This window comes from Salmo salar, chromosome ssa22 (genome assembly GCF_905237065.1).
Source record: "Salmo salar chromosome ssa22, Ssal_v3.1, whole genome shotgun sequence".
Taxonomy (NCBI): domain Eukaryota; kingdom Metazoa; phylum Chordata; class Actinopteri; order Salmoniformes; family Salmonidae; genus Salmo; species Salmo salar.
In genome coordinates, this window is record NC_059463.1 from 43841988 (window position 1) to 43865522 (window position 23535).

General features: G+C 42.3%; 1 protein-coding gene across 2 annotated transcripts; it reads right to left on the minus strand.

Annotated features, from left to right (window-relative positions):
- Positions 1–293: 293 nt before the first annotated feature.
- Positions 294–22194, minus strand: LOC106583424 (ubiquitin-associated protein 1). Of its 2 annotated transcripts, XM_045705284.1 has the most exons (7): positions 22008–22194; positions 10859–10899; positions 10608–10732; positions 9583–10356; positions 9269–9415; positions 8258–8359; positions 294–3233 (listed from the first exon to the last, which is right to left on the minus strand). In XM_045705284.1, the coding sequence occupies exons 2-7, from the start codon at positions 10890–10892 to the stop codon at positions 3093–3095; spliced, it is 1323 nt and encodes a 440-aa protein (XP_045561240.1). In that variant the 5' UTR covers positions 10893–10899; positions 22008–22194; the 3' UTR covers positions 294–3092. The 2 variants fall into 2 exon arrangements, with proteins under 2 accessions (XP_045561240.1, XP_045561241.1); XM_045705285.1 differs by lacking the exon at positions 9269–9415.
- Between the last annotated feature and the right edge of the window lie 1341 nt (positions 22195–23535).

The window sequence follows — 23535 nt, forward strand, 5'->3', positions numbered from 1 at the left end:
GGTATATGAACAGAACAGCTCATCTGCTTTGACTGAGACAGCAGAAATATGGCTCCATTATTGTTTTTTTTCTGCTGACCACTCCACGACACTGAAAGTTTTTTGCCGTTACCCATAATGCTCAGGGAACAATCATCTCTTTGCATTATTGTCGCTTCACCATTGTGCTGCTGTACACACTAAGTGAGAAACACACCACAATCTATGAAATATTGATAATTTCTAATCTGCTTGAGTACTAACAAATTCATGGTTTTCCAATAACCATGGACAGAAACAACCCACACCTTATAAATAGTAACAGCCACACCATTGAAAAGATGTGTACATTTAATCACATTGAAGAACTGCCAAATGATTCAGGAGTTAACATTTGTTTTAAATCACATTTCAGGGGCTACCAGGAACACCACTGCTTATTTTTATAATTAAGACATCAAAATCCAGATGTCATATCAGACCCACACCTCAAGTCTGACTCCGAGGCTTACTACAAAACCAAGATCTCAAGTTAAGATTAGACCCAATAATGTCCACAATGCAGAAAGCAGGCCAGCAATATTTTTTCCCCCCTCAACCATCACCACGTTCCATGTGGCTTGGCATCTTGTGCCCCCCTCCCCAAAGAAGCCAGTAATGTCGAAAGGAAATTGACCAGTTATCAGGAGGCAAAATCTTGCCTTTAGTTCAGAGCAAGATCTGGAGGTGGCCTTGCGTTTAGATGCTATACTCAAGTCTAATAATTCAGAATGGAATCTGGGGTGTTTTAATCTCTTAGATGTTAACACACCTATTTAGGGGAAGTTCTAGACCGGTTCACATTGACATTGGTGTACAAAGCGCTCTGTGAACACCGTAGGGTCCAGTGTCGTATAATGCCAGAAAGCCCCTTCGGTCTGCTCTCCTCTACCACTCTCAGATGCAGACGCACACACACTCACGTATTGGCAACATATTATCAATACAAAGATCAAAATCCACAAACAGTATGCTCTCAATAACAGATTCTTCTTACAATAGTAGGCCTATGTGATAATGTAAATCTGTAACAATTGGTTTGTTCATGTCTTCTTTTGGTAGAACTAGGTACAACCTCAGAGCTAAGTGACAATTTTCAGTCACATTCCCATGTCCTGCATTCAACTTCTCAGCTCTGAATCTTCAAATCAAATGTTAATGTTGTAATGTGTCACATGGGATCCTCTTGATTACCAGAGAGATCAAGACGGTTGTATTCTAAAGACATTGGTCATTACACTAGGAAAGTAATCATGAAGCTTGAACCGACGCTGCTTGGTTGGGAGAGGAAAGCTGCTTTTCTGCACACAAGATTCACACATGAAATGGAGAACATCATGGCACTTCAAAAACACCTGTAGACTCATACAAACAGGTCAGTAGTCAAAATAAAAAGGGTCGATGCAAGGTGAAACAATAGCTATATGAAGTACAATTAGAAAATAAAAGCCACCCTAACGAATTTGGTTAATATTTAACTGACAAGCTGTTTGATCTTCTGACCCGTTCTTGGAAGATTTGCCAGTCCGATTCCTATGCATGACACCAGGCAAAGAGGCGAAAACACTTTCAGATCAGCATGAATGTGTGTGACGAGTGAGACAAAGACCACAATCATAGTTGATAGCGGCGCCTGATCTTCAGTAATGAGGCGAGTAAATGACAGCAGACAATTAAATCAAATGTTTTCCACAGATTTCCTCCTCCAGTGAGTGTGTCTCCAGCAAAGGAAATCTGTCATTTTGGGAGTTACTCATTGCTCATACCCCAGGTTTACTGGGTCCCAAAAATATGCCAGTCAGTCACACATCATAAAACATATTGCACAAAAGTTTAGGTTGCAAAACAATTATTTTTTCCCAGCTCTCTGTCCAGTCTGTGAATAAAAACCAATAGGGACCATTTCAAAGCACCACTTGCATCCTAGTGCTTGCTTCTCATACAAGGTTCTCATTTTTGATCATATTTCACCTCTTTATTACTAAATTTCAGTGTCATTTTAAATAAGTCAATATCTATGTTGGTGAGGTGTGTGTGTCTGTACAGTTTGTCACACTTCGCTGTGCCAGTGAGTGTTTGGACATGATGTTTCCTGCAAAATAATTTGACCACCTCTCCTCCACTGGTCTTGCAGTCTGTTCCAGTGCAGGACGAGCCAACGGGCAGTAGTAGCAGTTATGTTATTATTACTTTTAAGGTTTTGTTAATGCAGTTCCTAAAACAGAAAGCAAAGAAAGAATCTCTATACAAGGACTCGGGAAACAATAATGTGTGTCCTTTTGAACAAACTGACAAATTAACAAGCAAAACGACAGCAGAGAAAATATGAGGGAGAACGGTGAATGCCAGTCGCAGGAACAGAGGGGGCACTTCTTGAACTCAGTTCTCTGTTCTGCGACAATGCCAGCTGTGTTTTTAGGTTCTGGCGTCAGTCGGTCAGTTAGTCACACACGGGCCGCTTGGCGTCCCTTCCGCTCTACCATTTTGTAGGCCTACGTTGGGCAGCGGAAGATGGCAGCTTAGTTAGCTGGGAGTGTTAACTGTGCATCTGTAGAATGTAGAGCCTGGCTAGTGGTTCCTCCCAGTTCGGGGCCCATTGTCCCCATCCACAGAGTCAGACACACTCACCAAAGTGCTGTGCAGCATTGGGTCTCCTCCTCTATGCTCCTTTGGGAAGTTCATGCCTCCTTTCCAACCATCACGGTGCACACACACACACGTCGATTGACAAGCTAGGAAATGTAAAAAAAACCAAAAAAAAACAGGCAAGGTTCCCTGGTGTGGTCAGCACAAACCAACCATCTCAATTTGCAGGTGCTCCTCATATTCTTCCATTTACCCCCCCACACTCTAAGAACAGAAGAATAGACTATGGAAGTATATGCATTTGCTCGCTCGGAGTCACTGTGAGAGTAGAACAGAGTGGGATCATGAGCGGAAGTCATGAGCTGCATTGGGTGGTTCACCCCTCTGTGCTGTAACACTATTGAAACATGGGGGGGGGTTGTGTGTGTGGGGGGGGAAGGAAGCCAACAAGGAGCATGTGGGTTGATGGTTGAAGGGGGGGGTGGGGCTCAGCTGGCTGCGGCACGGGACATGAGGTCCTCCAGAGCCTTTTCCTGGTCGTTGTTGTGCACCAGCAGCACCTCCTTGATGGTGTCCCTTTCAAAGCCCATCTCGCCGAACCGCGTCATCAGCGACAGGAACTCTAAGGCCTGAAGAAATGATGAAAAACATACATTGTAATTGGGAATTCTTGTTACGGATTGTTTCTGTACAATTTAACTAGATTTTTTACAAACATTTGCAAGGCGATCTATAACAATCTGAACAGATCAATGAAATTAGGCTGGTCTAGACAATAATTAGCTATCTGGTTAGTAATGTAGTAGTATAAAGTCATTATTTACAATCAACAATGTAGTTATGAATACAAGTGGGTTGGATTTTCATTTTGTCTTCAAGTGGCCTTACGCAGGAGCTGATGTGCATGAGAGTTTCACACCTTTTAATGATGCTTGATCGGTTGGTAGGCCTATCAGCGGGCCAAAATGACATGAAAAGTGATACAAAATAAATTAACAGTATTGCAGCAATTTCTGCAGTTCAGAATTTTTTTTATTTAAAAAAAAGGTAGCAATCGATGCCCTATCCTAAACTTGTTGGAAGCGAGACGCATCTTGCTGTCATTTGTTAGCTATGTCATTTTGAGCCGCATCACATATCATGCTAGCCCTGGCCACTTGCCTTCACTGCCTACCAACACAGCTACACTAATCCAATGCTCGAAATCTTTGAGGCAGTGTGAATGAGTGCACAGGTGAGAAGGGGTGCAATATGGGATTGGGCTCCATTCAGCCTAGTAGTAAGAAACGCACGCAGTCTTTCCGCTTTCTAATTAGTCATCAATCATCGTTGAAGCTGACTTCTCAGATAAATAGCGATGTTTTGTTTGATTAGGTAGTTAGTTGTCATTACTTTGAGCTCTGAATAACGGCTAATCAAGGATTACTTTGAGTGGTTTCAACATTGTCTCCATGACAATTTACTTTAATATGGACCCAAATAAACAAGACTGATAAAATCATGGGCAGGCTCAAAGATCTGGTTGTCAGCGCTGGATACAAGGTAGTCTTCACCATGGAGCACTCAGCTGAGGTAAGAATGACAACCTAGTGGTTTGTGTGTGTTAGACATCTCAGTGTGTTTGTCAGAGAGAGTCAAATTAATGAATATCAATATGAAATCAATCCTTCTTACCCACTGCCATCTGGGCCTTCAACAACACCAGGTCGTAGTTACATGGCACTACTCAGTCACTAGTTGCTTTTACACACGTACTGTACTATTTTATTTGCCTCTACCATTATATTTACGCTTTGTGCGATTGTCTTGTAGTATTTTTATTGTTTTTACTTTGCATGTATGAAAAACAAAAATGTAATATCATCTCAGCAGATAAGATTGTTCCTCCTGGCCATGGAGACGTCAGCAACACTTTCCAGTACCCGTTCATCAAGCTGAACTTCAATTCTCATTATTTTTGCCATCCAGTGTTGCATATAGTCAAATCAAAAGGACCTTAATTTTATGTTTTTATTTTTAAGGATTGGTTGTTGACGGTTCATAATGACATTACTTGGGTTCCAATTCAAATATACAGTAAGTATAAAAAACATTAAGAATACCTGCTTTTTCCATGACATAGACTGACCTGGTGAAAGCTATGATCCCTTGATGTCATTTGTTAAATCCACTTCAAAAATCAGTGTAGATGACAGGGAGGAGACCGGTTAAAGAACGATGTACACGCCTCGAGACATGGATTGTGTGTGTGTGTGTGTGCCATTCAGAGGGTGAATGGGCAAGACAAAATATTTAAGTGCCTTTGAACAGGGTATGGTAGTAGGGCGCACCGGTTTGTGTCAAGAACCTTAACACTGCTGGGTTTTTCACGCTCAACAGTTTCCTGTGTGTATCAAAAAGGGTCGACCACCCAACTTGACAACTGTGGGAAGCATTGCAGTCAACATGGTCCAGCATCCCTGTGGAACGCTTTCGACACCTTGTAAAGTCCATGCCCCAACAAATGAAGGCTGTTCTGAATGCAAAAAGGGGGGAGGGAACTCAATATTAGGAAGATGTTCCTAATGTTTGGTATAATCAGGGGTACAGTGCCTTCAGAAAGTATTCACAAACCTTAACTTTATGAAAAGTGGAATTACGTATTTTGAAATTTGTACTAATTAAAAAAAACGAAAAGCTGCAATGTCTTGTCAGTAGGTAGTCCACTCCTTTGTGATGGTGCTTAAGTCACATAATAAGTTGCATGGACTCACTGTGTGCAATAGTTATTTATAAGTTGTGTTAAACTCTAACTCATTTCTGTACCCCACACATACAGATATTTGTAATGTCCCGCAGTCGAGCAGGGAATTTCAAACAGACTCAACCACAAAGACCAGGGAGGTGTTCCAATGACTTGCAAAGAAGGACTCTGAATATCCCTTCAAGCATGGTGAAGTTATTAATTACACTGATGGTGTAGCAATACACCCAGTCACTACGAAGATACAGGCGTCCTTCCTAACTCAATTGCCGGAGAGTAAGGAAACAACTCGGGGATTTCACCATGAGGCCAATGGTGACTTTAAAACAGTTACAGAGTTGAATGCCTATGATAGAAAACTTAGGATGGATCAACAACATTGTAGTTACTCCACAATACTAACCGAAATGACAGAGTGAAAAGGAAGCCTGTACAGAATAAAATAACATTCCAAAACATGCATCCTGTTTGCAATTAATTAATACTGCAAAAACATTTTGTACTAAATACAAAATGTTATGTCAAATACAACATTACTGAGTTCCACTCTCCATATTTTCAAGCATAGTGGTAGCTGCATCATGTTATGGGTATGCTTTGGACTGGGGAGTTTAAGATAAAAAAAATGTAAAAAAAGAAACAGAATGGAACTAAGCACTGGCAAAATCCTAGATGAAAACCTGGTTCAGTCTGCTTTCCACCAGGGAGATTAATTCACCTTTCAGCAGGACAATAACCTGAAACACAAGGCCAAATCTACACAAGTTGCTTACCAAGACAGTGAATGTTCCCAAGTGGCCGAGTTAGAAATGGGCAAATATTTTACAATCCAGGTGGGCAAAGCTCTTAGAGAAAGGGAATTCTGACATGTATTCACACCCATGAGTCAATACTTATGTAAATTTGATCTTTTTAAATTTTCAATAAATTTGCTAACATTTCTAAAAACATGTTTACACTTCGTCATCAGATGGGTGGGCATCAAAGCGGGGACCGAGAGACTGAGAAACAGCTTCTATCTCAAGGCCATCAGACTGTTAAACAGCCATCACTAACATTGAGTGGCTGCTGCCAACATACTGACTCATCTCTAGCCACTTTAATAATGAAAAAAATGTATGTAATAAATGTATCACTAGCCACTTTATATAATGTTTACATACCCTGCATTACTCATCTCATATGTATATACTGTACTCTATACCATGTACTGCATCTTGCCTATGCTGTTCGGCCATCGCTCATTCATATATTTTTATGTACATATTCTTATTCATTCCTTTACACTTGTGTGTATAAGGTAGTTGTGAAATTGTTAGGTTAGATTAACTTGTTAGATATTACTGCATGGTCGGAACTAGAAGCACAAGCATTTCGCTACACTCGCATTAACATCTGCTAACCATGTGTATGTGACAAATGAAATTTGATTTGGCGAACAACAAAAAAATATTGAATCCATTTAGAATTCAGGCTGTAACAACAAAATGTGGAATAACTCAAGGCAGTGTAATGTGTTGTATAATAATTTGTTCTAGTAAATGAATAAGAAAAAAACAGCAGTTCCGGTAAAAAAAATAAAAATAGATATAAATAAAACGCAACATGTAACACACTTATCAAGACAACATCCCTGGTCATCCCTTCTGCCTCTGATCTGGCAGACTCACTAAACACATGCTTTGTTTGTAAATTATGTCTGAATGTTGGAGGGGGCCCCTGACTATCTGTGGTTTATAATATATATATATATATAGTGCCGTCTGGTTTGCTGAATATAAGGAATTTTAAATGATTTATACTTTTACTTTTGATACTTAAGTATATTTAAAACAAAATACTTTTAGACTTTTTCTGGGTGACATTTACTTTAACTTTAGTCATTGTCTATGAAGGTATCTTTACTTTGACTGAAGTATGACCACTGGGTACTTTTTCCACCACTGTGGATGCGTAGGTCCTGGGCTGGCGTGGTTACACGTGGTCTGCAATTGTGAGGCCGGTTGGACGTACTGCAAAATTCTCTAAAAACAACGTTTCTCTTATGGTCGAGAAACTAACATTAAATTCTCAGGCAACAGCTCTGGTGGACATTCCTAGTCAGCATTACAATTGTACACTCCCTCAAAAACTTGAGACATCTGTGGCATTGTGTTGTGTGACCAAACTGCACATTTTAGAGTGGCCTTTTGTCCCCAGCACAAGGTGCACCTGTGTAATGATCATGCCGTTTAATCAGCTTCTTGATATGCCACACCTGTCAGGTGGATGGATTAACTTGACAAAGAAATTAATGTTCACTGACATGGATGTAAATACATTTCTGCACAACATTTGAGAGAAATAAGCTTTTTGTGCATATGGAAAAATTCAGGGATATTTTACTTCAGCTCATAAAAAACAAACCAACACTTCGAATGTGTCTATATTTTTGATCAGAATAAATAGTGACAAATATTTTGAAACAATTAATCAGTGTTGGTGTTCTTCTCTCAAGTGTTAATGGAATTAGAAAATAATACGGTATCTTAGAATGCAATTGCAATTTTTGATTATTTTGTCCGAAGTCAACTTTAAAAGCTCATAACTCAGGGTCTGAAATATATCTGGATTTGGGACAGGTTGCAATTTTCAGAAATAGTCAATTTCACAACGTGAAGGATTTCCCTAGGCCGCCACACATTTGAAAAGGGTGGAGGAGGAGAACAGCACATGCTTGGTGTATCTAAGTTCAGGGAAAACTGGAAGTGAACCTTACCTTAGGCCACTCAACATTTGTGTGTTGAAACATCAGAGATAATGGAGTTGGCTGGCTAGTCATCCTAATAGTCTTTGGTTCTGCATGCTGAGTTCATCTGTATAAACGTGCATATCAGTGTATGTGACGGTAGAGACTGTGGGTGGACTCACCTTCTCTTCAGAGCACTGGTACATCTCTAAGCCCTCCTCTACAGCACTGGGCTCAAATCCCCGCTCACAAAGACGCGTATGAGTAAACAGGTACTCCAGCACCTGGTTCACAGGATGACAGACATTGTTGATCTTTAGGTGAGGGCTTCATGTGTAAGTCCAGACTGTCTATCTGCTAGGTGGTTTTACAAGCTGAGAGCAAGATAATTATGACTGCAAATATGATGGTGACCAAATTCTTGGAGGTGAATTTATGAAATAGAAATACATGAATATTCATTGTTGATTAGAGGGATCGCTAAATTCACATTATAAAATATTGTACTTGCGTGATGCTTGAGGATACATTTTTTCATTTTGGAAGCTAGCTGTCAAACGTATCAACTACCACTGTGTCATTCCATTGTTAGCCAATGTTTATTCAATAGTTTTTTTGTAACCTTTAACTAGGCAAGTCAGTTAAGAGCAAATTCTTATTTACTATGACGGCCTACCCCAGCCAAACCCGGATGACAATGGGCCAATTGTGCACCGCCCTATGGGACTCCCAATCACGGCCAGATGTGATACAGCCTGGATTCGCCTCTTGCACTGAGATGCAGTGCCTTAGACCACTGCGCCACTCGGGAGTTAACTAGCCCCTTAACGAGCGTCTCCTACAGTACTACTGTAATCCTTCACTGCAATGCCATCATAGTGTTTAGGCATCAAACAAAGGTGATGGATGGTGTGTTTTGAGACAAAAGAAAACACTGCATAAACGATTCATTTATTCACAACCACCATCCTCAACTTGTTGCCTGGTGGACTTTTTTGTGAACACAGACAATCACATAATGCAGACACCTGATGACTTCACAGTCAACCATGACAGACAGACAATTCTCTGGGCGCAATGGGCAGTGAGTGAATGACAGCACAGATTCAAATAGAACATTTCTTTATAACAGATCTCTGTAGAGGAAATGGGCCTAGGCTGCTGTGACCGCGAGGGAGAGCGGAGGGGCGTACCTGCTCCACATTCTGGCCTCGCCTCTGCATGGCCCGCAGGACCCCCTCGTAGGAGTACCCCATGGACACGATGGTCTCCACACATTGCCGCCCACTGGGTGACAGGTTGAGCAGTGCGGCTCCGCACGGGAGAGGACCTGCATTTATCTATGCAGAGAGTTTTTATAGCATCATATCTCTATATGAGTCCAAAAAAAGCATCTTCCTCTGGTCCACAAAACTTCTAAGCTTTTCAGAAGTTTGAAATAATTAAGCAATACATTTAGTGATTGAAACTAAGCAAAGCCCACTTCACCTTCTGTGTGTAAGCTCACCTGCTTTGGTGCCCCATTTTGGGTGTGCCTGGGTGGCTCCTCTGTCTTCTGCTGGGGTGCTGGTGGGCTGCCGGTGGATAGGCTAGGTGGTACAGGGGCTGGAGAGTAGGAGTCAAATGACAAGTCCCCGGGGTCCGACAGCTTGGGGAAGGTCAGAGAGCGGATGTTGCAGGGCCGGTCTGGGTCCATTGTCCGTCCCTGGGCCAGACCCCCAGCTCTGTCCATGTCCAGTTGCGCCACTAGCCCGTTGAGGGAAAAGCCTGTTTTGGCCGGAAGGCTGGTGGCGGGGAGTTGGGGTGGAGGCGTGCTGCCTCGTGATGCCAGCTCGGGATGGGGTTCCTCAGGTGGGGATACAGACTGCTGCTGGGGCTGTGGCTGGCTCTGGAGGATGTTGCGCAGCTCCTCCCTATCGTCCAGCGTCTTCAGCTCCAGCTTGTCGAAGGGGTCCTCCTCGCGCTCAAAGTCAGCCAGGTTAAGGTACTGTGGCTCCGGGATGCTGGGAGCGGTCTGCCTGGCGGGCGCGGGCAGCGGGGTGAGGATGGCGTTGTGGCGCAGTGCGGCCATCAGCGGATTCAATGCGGGCGGGAGAGCGTCCTGCTCCTCGGCGGGGCGAGGCCTCTTGCCCCCGCCGGCCAATCCTCCGTCAGGGTCCTGTGCGGGGGGTGAGTGCTCCCTGCTCTCCAGCTCCACTGCTGCAGCTCGGGCCTCTGCCGCCCTGGCCTCGGCCAGCTCCGCCCCCCAGCGCACACTCCGCCTCTCCAGGGAGAAGTCATACTGCAGTGGCCAGAGACAACCAGCATGACTAGTTAGAGCGGAGCAACAGACAAAGGACTAAAGGAATAGAGACTAATCAACCCGGGTGAATCTGGTCGAGACATGAGATATCTTATTTTCAACATTTACAACATTTACAGAGGTGCCCCCCTAATACAGACTAATATTACAGGGAAGCGATAAAACTTACCCCCAAGCATCCCTGTCATTGAAACGCTTGATGCAACAGTGACATAAGTCAGAAGACTTACCTGCAGGTCTGCGAGCACAGAAAGACAGTCGGGCAGACAAAAGCCAACAGGAAGCCCCACTTTGGCAGGGCAGCGGAACTTATCGTTGATTTTAAAGGGAACGTCATCAAGGTAGCTGATGGGTCCTGGAAAAACAGGATGAGTGAATGGCCGAAATGAAAAATGACACCATGATGCAAATGTAGGAATATTTTAAAACAAAATGAGCAGATGGAGAACAGAGAAAGAGGCCGAAAGACAGACACACTCACCATTGTTGTGGGTATCAGACTTCCTCGCAGCCATTTAGAGTCTGTAAAACACACAGGGCTCTTGAATGAGTGGGAGATGCCTTAGAGGAAGCAGTCAGGGTGTTGTCACACAGTCCTATTTAAAGTGAACTCGGGTAAAAACAAAGAGCAAAAGAAGTCCGTTCTCTTTGTATTCACACTGCCCTTGCCTTTGAATGAGGACTCAACTCTTTAGCCAGTTCACTTCAACTATTTTGTGGTCCTCTTTGCATTCACATTGCTATGTTTAGAAAGGAACCAAGATCTCTTTCCAACATGCACTCTGGGTTTTTACAATGTGTAGGACAAGCCATTCAATCAGAAAGCGTTATTGGACAGCTAGCTATACATTTTGTACGCTAATAGATTGACTGCATTTAGTTAAAATATGAGAGAGAATTGTAATCAGAAGATGCTATTAATATGTGCATTTCATTGGTAACAGAATAACTACCACTATTATTATAATACCCTGCTGGTCATCTATGAACATCTTGGCCATTTTCTGTTATAATCTCCACCCAACACAGCCAGAAGATGACTGGCCACCCCAAATAACCTGGTTCCTCTCTAGGTTTCTTCCTAGGTTCCTGCATTTCCAGGTAGTTTTTCCGAGCCACAGTGCTTCTACAATGCATGTTTTTTGGCGTTTTAGGCTGGGTTTCTGTATAACACTTTGTGACATCGGCTGATGTAAAAAGGGCTTTAAATACATTTGATTATTTATTCCGCAATTATTCAATCAACGCTGTAATTGAAAAATAAATTGTACACCCAAGGTAGGCTACTACCTTGATAAGAGCTAAAATAGAGTACAAAATCTGTTTCTCACCAAACATGTCTTCTCACACTATTCAAATCAGACAATCAAAAAACAGCTTATGAAGCCCTCAGCCTATTGATCACATAATGCAAACAATCTGAACAAAGACATTTTGGAATGTCTGTGGGTCCTTGACAATCACTAATCAACATCCAGAGGAAAATGTGTTGTAGTAGTCTAGTGTGCAGTGCGGGAATAATGACATGCAAACCTGGGGAGCTTTGCGTTAAAACTGTCTTCAAAAAAGGAGAAACAGACCGCAGAATTCAAGAGAATCGAACTCAGACCACCTCTCGAGATGGTTTCAGTTCGGGTGATCTTTTGAAGGGTCTGAGTTCATTTGGGGAGTTCACACTGCACAAAAAAAAAACTAAGCGAACTGCACTGAGTACACAAAAATTGGCTGAAAGGGCCCAAGTGTGAAAACAGCCTGAAACAAGACATCACCCCATATCCACCATTATACAGAGCATTCGGAAGTATTCAGACCCCTTGACCTTATTTATAATTTTTTTGACATTGTTACATTTCAGTCTTATTCTAAAATCTGTTAAAAAAATAAATAATAATAATCCCTTCAATCTACACACAATACCCCATAATGACAAAGCAAAAACAGGTTATACACTACCGTTCAAAAGTTTGTGGTCACTTAGAAATGTCCTTGTTTTTGAAAAGAAAAGCACGTTTGTCTATTAAAATACCATCAAATTGATCAGAAATACAGTATAGACATTGTTAATGTTGTAAATGACTATTGTAGCTGGAAACGGCTGATTTTCTAATGGATTATCTACATAGGCGTAGAGGCCAATTAACAGCAACCATCACTCCTGTGTTCCAATGGCACGTTGTGTTAACTAATCCAAGTTTATCATTTTAAAATGGCTAATTGATCATTAGAAAACCCTTTTGCAATTATGTTAGCACAGTTAAACAGTTTTTCCTGATTAAAGAAGCAATAAAACTGGCCTTCGTTAGACTACTTGAGTATCTGGAGCATCAGCATTTGTGGGTTCGATTACAGGCTCAAAATGGCTAGAAACAAATAACCTTCTGAAACTCGTCAGTCTATTTCATGCGAGAAATTGCCAAGAAACTGAAGATCTCGTACAACGCTGTGTACTACTCCCTTCACAGAACAGCGCAAACTGGCTCTAACCAGTATAGAAAGAGGAGTGGGATGCCCCAGTGCACAACTGAACAAGAGGACAAGTACATTAGCGTGTCTAGTTTGAGAAAGACCCCTCACAAGTCCTTAACTGGCAGCTTCATTAAATAGTACCCGCAAGACACCAGTCTCAATGTCAACAGTGAAGAGGCAAGTCCGGGAGGCTGGCCTTCTAGTTTCTCCCATTCTGTTTCTCCCATTCCGTTTCTCCCATTCATCTCTGCAGATCCTCAAGCTGTCAGCTGTGCAGCGACACTCCACATCCAACCTATTTTCAGGTCTCTCCAGAGATGTTCGATCAGGTTCAAGTCCGGGTTCCGTCTGGGCGACTCAAGGCCAGAGACTTGTCCTGAAGCCACTCCTGCGCTGTCTTGGGTGTGTGCTTAGGGTCATTGTCCTGCTGGAAGGTGAACCTTCGCTCCAGTCTGAGGTCCTGAGCGCTCTGGAGCAGGTTTTCATCAAGGATCTCTCTGTACTTTTCTCCGCTCATCTTTCCCTCGAGCCTGACTAGCGTCGCAGTCCCTGCCATTGAAAAAGATTCCCACTACATGATGCTGCCACCACCATGCTTCACTGCGGTGATAGTGCCAGGTTTCAGACGTGACACTTGGCATTCAGGCCAAATAGTTCAATCTTTGTTTCATCTGGCCAGAGAATCTTGTTTCTCATGGTCTGAAAGTCTTTAGGTGTCTTTTGGTAAACTCCAAGCGGGCTGTCGTGTGCCTTTTACTGAGAAGTGGCTTCTGTCTGGCCACTCTACCATAAAGGCCTGATTGGTGGAGTGCTGCAGAGATGGTTGTCCTTCTGGAAGGTTCTCCCATCTCTACAGAAGAACTCTGGAGCTCTGTCAGAGTGACCACCAGGTTCTTGGTCACCTTCCTGACTAAGGTCATTCCGCCCAATTGCTCAGTTTGGCCAGGCTTCCTGCTCTTGGAAGAGTATTGGTGGTTCCAAACTTCTTTCATTTAAGGAGGATGTTCTTGGGGACCTTCAATGCTGCATAATTATTTTGGTACCCTTCCCCAGATCTGTGCCTCGACACAATCCTGTCTCAGAGCTCTACGGAAAATTCCTTCAACCTCATGGCTTGGTTTTTGCTCTGACATGCACTGTCAACTGTGGGACCTTATATAGACAGGTGTGAGCGCCTTTCCAAATCTAGTCCAATCAATTGAATTTACCAGAGGTGAAACTCCAAGTTGTAGGAACATTTCAAGGATGATGGTCAACGGAAACAGGACGCACCTGAGCAAATTCGAGTTTCATAGCAAAGGGTCTGAATACTTATGGTGTGGCAGGTGGTTAGAGCATTGGGCCAGTAACCGGAAGGTTGCTGGATCGAATCCCCGAGGCTGACAAGGTAAAAAAAAAAAAAAAAAAATCTGTCGTTCTGCCCCTGAGCAAGGCAGTTAACCCACTGTTCCCCCGGGCGTCGAAGACGTGGATGTCGATTAACGCACCTCTCTGATTCAGAGTTCAGTTAAACGCAGAAAACACATTTCAGTTGGACAACTGACTAGGTATCCCCCTTTCCTTACGTAAATACGTTTTTTTTTTTGGTAATGAATTTGCAAACACAACTACAAACAGGGTGGTGTTCGTAGTTGGATTAAAATAAAATAAAAACTCATCAATAACAAAATGTGGAAAAAGTCAAGGGGTCTGAATACTTCCCAAACGCAGTGTAAACTACATCCCAGCCTGTACATACATGACCAGAAAAGCATTATGATAATTTGTGCTGCTGGGGATCTAGCCTGACGACTCACACTAAATTATTCAACTGCTCTGTCACTCACTACATACGTTAGTCTGACATATTAGTCGTTTGTGGTGACGAGTGGCGTTGTACAAAACAAAGTCATCAACGATTGGATAGCCTAACCAATCTGAGTATCATATGTATCAATTCAATGATGAATCTTCAAACTGCCGCTTTACCCACGTGTGTTCTAGCTCTGGACCAATCAGATGGCCACCGAATGTGTTCACATTCAGTAAAGCGTTTGGGGAGGTACTCAGATCCAGACTCATTGCGGAGAAGAAATCAACGTCCGTAGGCGTGGCGTAGTGTTTGGCCGGAGCAAGGAGTCTGAGTAGCCAGGCAACTGGGGAGCCCCCTCTCCCAAAAAGCTACCATACAGGCCCCCTTTGTAGAAACACAGTGGCATGTCCATGGGGGCATATTACAGTGCCTTCAGAAAGTATTTATTCCCCTGGATTATTTTCTCACCCAGCTACACACAATACCCCATAATGACAAAGTAAAAACAAGTTTGACATTTGAGCAAGTGTATTGAAAATGAAATACAGAAATGTCTAATTTACATAAGCATTCACACCCGTGAATCAATACTTTGTTGAAGCACCTTTAGCAACGATTACAGCTGTGAGTCTTTCTGGATGAGTCTAAGAGCTTTCCACAGCTGTATTGTGCCACATTAGCCCATTATTCTTTGTAATATTTTTCAAGCTCTGTCAAATGGTTGTTGATCATTGCTAGACAACCACTTTCAGTTCTTGACATAGAGTTGACTTACATCTACTTGAAAATATCAGCCACTCAGGAACATTCACAGTCTTCTCGGTAAGCAACTTGTGTAGATTTGCCTTGTGTTTCAGGTTATTGTCCTGCTGAAAGGTGAATTAATCTCCCTGTGTCTGGTGGAAAGCAGACAAACAGGTTTTCATCAAACATTTTGCCTGTGCTTAGCTCCATTCAGTTTATTTTTTATCCTGAAAAACTCCCCTGTTCTTAATGATTACAAGCATACCCATAGCATGATGAAACCACCACTATGCTTAAAAATATGGAGAGTGATACTCTAATGCATTGCGTTGAATTTGCCCCAAACATAAATTTGCATTCAGGACAAAATGTTAATTGCTTGGCACATTTTTTGCAGTATTACTTGTTGCAAACAGGATGCATGTTTTGGAATATTTTAATTCTGTACCGTCTTCCTTCTTTTCACTCTGTCATTTAGGTTAGTATGGTGGAATAACTACAATGTTGTTGATCCATCCTCAGTTCTCATATCACAGCCATTAAACTCAATCTGTTTTAGTCACCATTGGTCTTATGATGAAATCCTCTCCGTCAACTGAGTTAGGAAGGACACCTGTATCTTTGTAGTGACTGGGTGTATTGAGACACCATCCAAAGCGTAATTAATAATGTCACCATGCGCAAAGGGATATTTAATGTCTGCTTTATTTTTTATTTTTTTTACCCATCTACCAATAGGTGCCCTTCTTTGCGAGCATTGTAAAACCTTACTGGTGGTTGAAATTCACAGCACGACTGAGGGACCTAACAGATAATTGTATGTGTGGGGTACAGAGACGAGGTAGTCATTCAAAAATCATGTTAAACACTTATTGCACACAGAGTACACACAACTTCTGAATTGTTAAGCACATTTTTAAGGCATGCCATAACAAAGGGGTTGAATACTTATTGATTGAAATAACTTAACACTGACATTAAAATGGGGTATTGTGCGTTGGCCAGTTAAAAAATGCAATTCCAACAATTTTAAATTCAGGCTGTAACAACAAAATGTGGAAAAAGTCAAGGGGTGTGATTACTTTTTGAAGGCACTGTAGGTAGGGCAGTAGTGGTAAAGTGATGAGGCAACAGGATAGATAGACAGTAGCAGCAGCATATGTGACGAGTGTGGAAGTGTGTGACGAGTGTGCATGTCGTCCATTATGTGTGCAGAGTCAAAAAGGAGTCAATGCAGACAGTAGAATGTAGCTACCTGGACTATCTATACACACAAAAGTATGTGGACACCCCTTCAAATTAGTGGATTCTGATATTTCAGCCACAACTGTTGCTGACAGGTGTATAAAAATGTAGCACACCGCCATGCAATCTCCATAGACAAATATGGGCAGTAGAATGGCCTTACTGAAGAGCTCAGTGACTTTCAATGTGGTGCAGTCTTAGGATGCCACCTTTCCAACAAGTCTGAAACATTTCTGCCCTACTAGAGCTGCCCCTGTCAACTGTAAGTGCTGTTATTGTGAAGTGGAAACAAGCTCACAGAACAGGAGCAACAACAGCTCAGCTGTGAAGTGGTAGGCCACACAAGCTCACAGAACGGGATAGCCAAGTGCTGTAGCATGCAAAAATTATCAGTCCTCGGTTGCAACACTCACTACCGAGTTCCAAACTGCCCCTGGAAGCAATGTCAGCACAAGAACTGTTCGTCGGGAGCTTCATAAAATGGGTGTCAATGGCTGAGCAGCCACACACACAAGCCTAAGAGCACCATGCACGATGCCAAGCATCGGCTGGAGTGGTGTAAAGCTCACCGCCATTAGATTCTGGAGCAGAGAAAATGCGTTCTCGGGAGTGATGAATCACGCTTCACCATCCGACAGACAAATATAGGTTTGGCTGATGCCAGGAGAATGCTACCAGCCCCAATGCCGTGCCAACTGTAAAGTTTGGTGGAGGAGGAATAATGGTCTGGTGCTATTTTTCATGGTTCGGGCTAGACCCCTTAGTTCCGGTGAAGGGAAATCTTAATGCTACAGCATACAATGACATTCTAGACAATTCTGTGCTTCCAACTTTGTGGCAACAGTTTGGGAAGGCCCTTTCCTGTTTCAGCATGACAATGCCCCTGCGCACAAAGCGAGATCCACACAGAAATGGTTTGTCGAGATCGGTGTGGAAGAACTTGACTGGCCTGCACAGAGCCCTGACCTCAACCCTATCAAACACCTTTGGGATGAATTGGAACACCGACTGCGAGCCAGAACTAATTGCCCAACATCAGTGCCCGACCTCACTAATGCTCGTGGCTGAATGGAAGCAAGTCCCCGCAGCAATGTTCCAACATCTAGTGGATAGCCTTCCCAGAAGAGTTGAGGCTGTTATAGCAGCAAAGGGGAGGACCAACTCCACGTTAACGCCCATGATTTTGGAATGAGATGTTCGACAAGCACGTGTCCACATACATTTGGTCATGTTACGTATTTGGTTAACTATTTAGCAGTCTTATGACTTGGGGGTAGAAGCTGTTCAGGAGCCTTTTGGTCCCAGACCTAGCGCTCCGGTACTGTTTTCCGTGCGGTAGCAGAGAGAAAAGTATATCTTCAAGCATAGTGGTGACTGCATCATATTATGGGTATGCTTGTAATCGTTATGGACTGATAAAAAAAATAAAACAGAATAAAGCTAAGCACAGGCAAAATCCTAGTGGAAACCGGGTTCAGTCTGCTTTCCACCAGACACAGATGAATTCACCTTTCAGCAGGACAACCTAAAACACAAGGACAAATCTACATGAGTTGCTTACCAAGACAGTGAATGTTCCCGAGTAGCCTAGTTACCTGGGGCAGCAGGTAGCCTAGTGGTTAGAGCGTTGGGCCAGTAATCTAAAGGTTGCTAGATCGAATCCACGAGTTGACAAGGTAAAAAAAAAATCTGTCGTTGCGCCCCTGAACAAGGCAGAACCCACTGTTCCCTGGTAGGCCATCATTGTAAATAAGAATTTGTTCTTAACTGAATTGCCTAGTTAAATAAAGGTTAAATTTATTTATTTTTAAAAGTTAGCCGACTTAAATCTGCTTGAAAATCTATGGCAAGACCTGAAGACCTGTCTAGCAATGATCAACAACCAATTTGTCAGACCTTGAAGAATATTGAAAATAATCTAAATAAAATTGGCAAATGTTGCACAATCCAGATGCGGGAAGCTCTTAGTGACTTACCCAGAAAGACCCACACCTGTAATCGCTGCGAAAGGTGATTCTAACACTCACAGGTTTGGACAATTACCTAATACAATTTTTTTGTTTTCATAGATGTTTTACAAATGTTAACATTTCTTCCACTTTGACAGAATTGTGTGTAGATCGATGAAAAATAACAATTAAATACATTAATCCCAATTTGTAACAAAGAAATGTGGAAAAAGTCAAGGTGTGTGAATACTTTCTGAAGGCACTGTATATGTAAATATTTACCTCAATTTCCTTATACCCCTGTACTAGTACCCCATATGTATTTAAAAAAAATTGAACTAGGCAAGTCAATTAAGAACAAATTCTAATTCACAATGACGGAAAACCCCGGCCAAACCCTCCCCTAACCCGGACAAACCTTGCCCAATTGTGCGCCGCCCTATGGGACTCCCGATCGCAGCCAGTTGTAATACAGCCCGGGATCGAACCCGGGTGTGTAGTGACGCCTCTAGCACTGCAGTGCCTTAGACCACTGTGCCACTCAGTGCCCTAAAATTACTAAATTAAAAGTTTAAGTCACCCATTAAAATACTACTTGAGTAAAAGTCTAAAAGCACCTGGTTTTAAAATGTACAATGGTGGGAAAAGTACTAAGTAAAAATTACAAAATTACATTTTTAAACACTGTTTACTGTTATGTAAGACGGCCCCCAGAAGCAGTTTGTACTTCGGGATCACAACACTTTTTCGGCAAGTCGTCCGAGATCCCTAAAGATTGGAAAGCTGCCACGGTCATCCCCCTCTTCAATGGGGGTGACACCCTAGACCCAAACTGTTATAGACCTATATCCATCCTGCCCTGCCTTTCTAAGGTCTTTGAAAGCCAAGTTAATAAACAGATCACTGCCCATTTCGAATCCCACCCTACCTTCTCTGCTATGTAATCTGTTTTTCAAGCTGGTCACGGGTGCACCTCAGCCACGCTCAAGGTACTAAACGATATCATAATCGCCATCGATAAAAGACAGTACTGTGCAGCCGTCTTCATCGACCTGGCCAAGGCTTTCGACTCTGTCAATCCCCGTATTCTTATCGGCAGACTCAACAGCCTTGGTTTCTCAAATGACTGCCTCGCCTGGTTCACCAACTACTTCTCAGACAGAGTTCAGTGTGTCAAATCGGAGGGCCTGTTGTCCGGACCTCTGGCAGTCTCTATGGGGGGGTACCACAGGGTTCAATCAACGATGTTGCTCTTGCTGCAGGTGATTCCCTGATCCACCTCTGATCCACCTCTAAGCAGACGACACCATTCTGTATACATCTGGCCTTTCTTTGGACACTGTTAACTAACCTCCAAATGAGCTCCAATGCCATACAACTCTCCTTCCGTGGCCTCCAACTGCTCTTAAACACTAGTAAAACCAAATGCATGCTTATCAACCGGTTGCTGCCTGCACCCTCCTGCACGACAAGCATCACTACTCTGGACAGTTCTGACTTAGAATATGTGGACAACTACAAATACCTAGGTGTCTGGCTAAACTGTAAACTCTCCTTCCAGACTCATATTAAACATCTCCAATCCAAAATTAAATCTAGAATCGGCTTCCTATTTCGCAAAAAAGCCTCCTTCACTCACGCCACCAAACATACCCTCGTAAAACTGACTATGCTACCGATACTCGACTTCGGCGATGTCATTTACAAAATAGCTTCCAATACTCTACTCAGCAAACTGGATGCAGTCTATCACAGGGCCATCCGTTTTGTCACCAAAGCCCCATATACCACACACCACTGCGACCTGTATGCTCTCGTCGGCTGGCCCTCGCTACATATTCGTCGCCAGACCCACTGGCTCCAGGTCATCTATAAGTCTATGCTAGGTAAAGCTCCGCCTTATCTCAGCTCACTGGTCACAATAACAACACCCACCCGTAGCACGCGCTCCAGCAGGTATATCTTACTGGTCATCCCCAAAGCCAACACCTCGTTTGGCCACCTTTCCTTCCAGTTCTCTGCTGCAAATGACTGGAAGGAATTGCAAAAATTGCTGAAGATGGAGACTTATATTTCCCTCACTAACTTTAAACATCCGCTATCTGAGCAGCTAACCGATCGCTGCAGCTGTACATAACCCATCTGTAAATAGCCCACCCAATCTACCTACCTCATCCCCATACTGTTTTTATTTACTTTTCTGCTCTTTTGCACACCGGTATTTCTACTTGCACATCACCATCTGCTCATCTATCACTCCAGTGTTAATTTGCTAAATTGTAATTACTTCGCTACTATGGAAAATGTATTGCCTTACCTCCTCCCGCCACACACTGTATATAGACTTTTTTTTCTCTATTGTGTTATTGACCGTAAACTTGTTTATTCCATGTGTTACTGTGTTGTTGTTTGTGTTGTTGTTTGTGTCGCAGTGTTTTGCTTTATCTTGGCCAGGTCACAGTTGTAAATGACAACTTGTTCTCAACTAGATTACCTGGCTAAATAAAGGTGAAATAAAAATAAATTGAAAAAAAGTCATAGGGGGACTCATTAGCGTACCATGGAGCAAAATATAGCTCGATCAATCAGAATGTCGATGCAATGACAGTCGATGCAATGGCCACCCGTCCTTAGCAACATATTTTAGTGCACTTTACTCAAACCCTAATCAACAAAATCACGTGACATTTTCAAGCAGCTATAGCTAGCCAACTGTAACCTCATTTTGGAAACATTGAACGAGTCATACTTGCATGACTCATCCACAGAGGTAGCAAGAGTAGCTACAACTTTCTATGAAGTAACATTCCAGTAACTAGCTAAGTAATTAATTAAATACATGTGATGTGTAAAGAACGTACTCGAAAACGTAACTAACTATGACAGTCCACAGTCAGTAAGGTGTACTTTTCTAGCTGTCAGAGTGGCTATAAAAGTACCCCTTACTGACTCTAGACTGCTAGCTCGGTTGTCTCAGCTTGTGACTATCTACCTAGTTAGCTGGTATTTTGAGTGATTTATCCTTGGAAAACAATTGGCGAGTAAGGGTTAGATTAAGATAATTCAAGAGGAGAAAGATAGCAGGCTAGCATAGCATAGGACGGTAACTTAGTCAGACTCCTATAGCTAGTTAGCTAACGTTAATACGTTAGCTACAAATGACCTAACTAACTTTTTCATGACAAGCTAACGTTAGCTAGATAGCTGACACAAAATAACCCACAAGTTAACGTAAACCTTAACTGAAAGTCTGGAACATAGCTAGCTAGGAAGACAATCAGAAATAAAGAATATCCGATGTGGACAATTTAGGTAACCTTAGCTAGCTAATGTTAGTTTGGTGGCCTGCACTAGACAGTGCTGGCTAGTTCACTCCCTCTCCGCCACCGCCCCTGAAAGAAAACTGAGATAACATCTTCCATGAACCCCCTTACCCGTATTATCTGCTCCGTCTTGCTTCTCCAAAAACGTACGTACACCTCAAAGCAAAGACACCTTCTTCAAACTTTATATTAAAATAAATGTTATTGGAATCGAAATCTCTTTCATGCTTCATAGTGGAACGCCATCTTGATTTATTCGCCTTCCTTCCTATGGTTCCAGTTTGAAGTCACGTTTTCACTTGATGACGACACAAGTGTAGATAAATAAACATACAGGGTGCTATGTAATTTTATTTACAGCATTCTCTCATCACATTGAATTGCACATAATAGTTGGTTGTGTACGTTTTTGTAATATTTTTGTACATACATTTTTTTTAATTATACACTTTTGGATTACACAACCATAACAGAAATTGGACAACTAATGTAATTTCTCTCAGAAATCACAAAATGTAATTGAAAAAACATAAAACAATAAAATAAAAAAATGGCACATGCCGGTGCAATGTATATGTTGTCTATCATCCTTTGTCTACACTGAAGAGATGTTCCCAGACATTTTCTTTATAAGATTTTTGTCACCCTACTCTGGATTCATTAATTATTTAATCCCCTCGAATATCGTCTGAACTGAATAGGGATCAGGAGATCATGATGGCTAGTCAGTCAAGTGTTTACATGGAAAGCATGTTTAGTGTTCCCTTGAGAACCATAACCATGCCAATGTCGTTGAGTTTATTGATAATTTTCATAAAACAGTGACTAGCTTTGGATCCAATGTTGGTATGATATTGCCCAAAAGCTTATCACCATGACATACTTCAGCATTATGCATGAAGACCTTTCAGAACAAAATAGCACTAAAGCTTCATCTGATCACGGCTACAAATCTCTTTAAAGCCACAATCCTAAGGTTTGGTTTGGTATAAAGTTAAGGGATGGTGCTGGGGAAATGTAACCACTCTCAAATCCAAACCCAGGTCCATGTGACTGTTAGTCCAACACCTTATGCGTTACACAAATAGGTCCAGGTAAGGTGTTGTACCAAGGTCACTACTCAACACCCTTCATTCTAAAAACATGTCCCCATGCTTCACTCTCACAATTCCCTTGTGCCCATACTTTCAATGGCCATACCAGGGAACCATCCCACTTCTAACACCAACATAACGAATCCGGGGGGGTAGCCCAACTCAATCCTGAGTCTCTTGACAAGATGGCTGGGTGTCAGTCTAAGTTCCCTACAATATGATATGCTAATTCAAATGACAATTGAACAGCAGGTAATATCCCAGATTGTGCCTTGAATGAAACTAAGATCAGCCACACACTTATATTCCTTCCAAAGCTTTGATCAAGGATAAAATCAGAACTGACGTTTTCAAATCAATAGTTATGTCATCAACAGTCAAATGCAAGTGTACTGCACCACAGTAGCCTTTATGATGCAAAGATCCAGATTAGGAAAATGCCTCAATACCTAATGATTGAGAAATCTAAATTATCATCATTTTGGATTGTCTATCCTTCCCATTAATTCGTGTGGCATGCATCAGAGCCATATACATTGCATTCG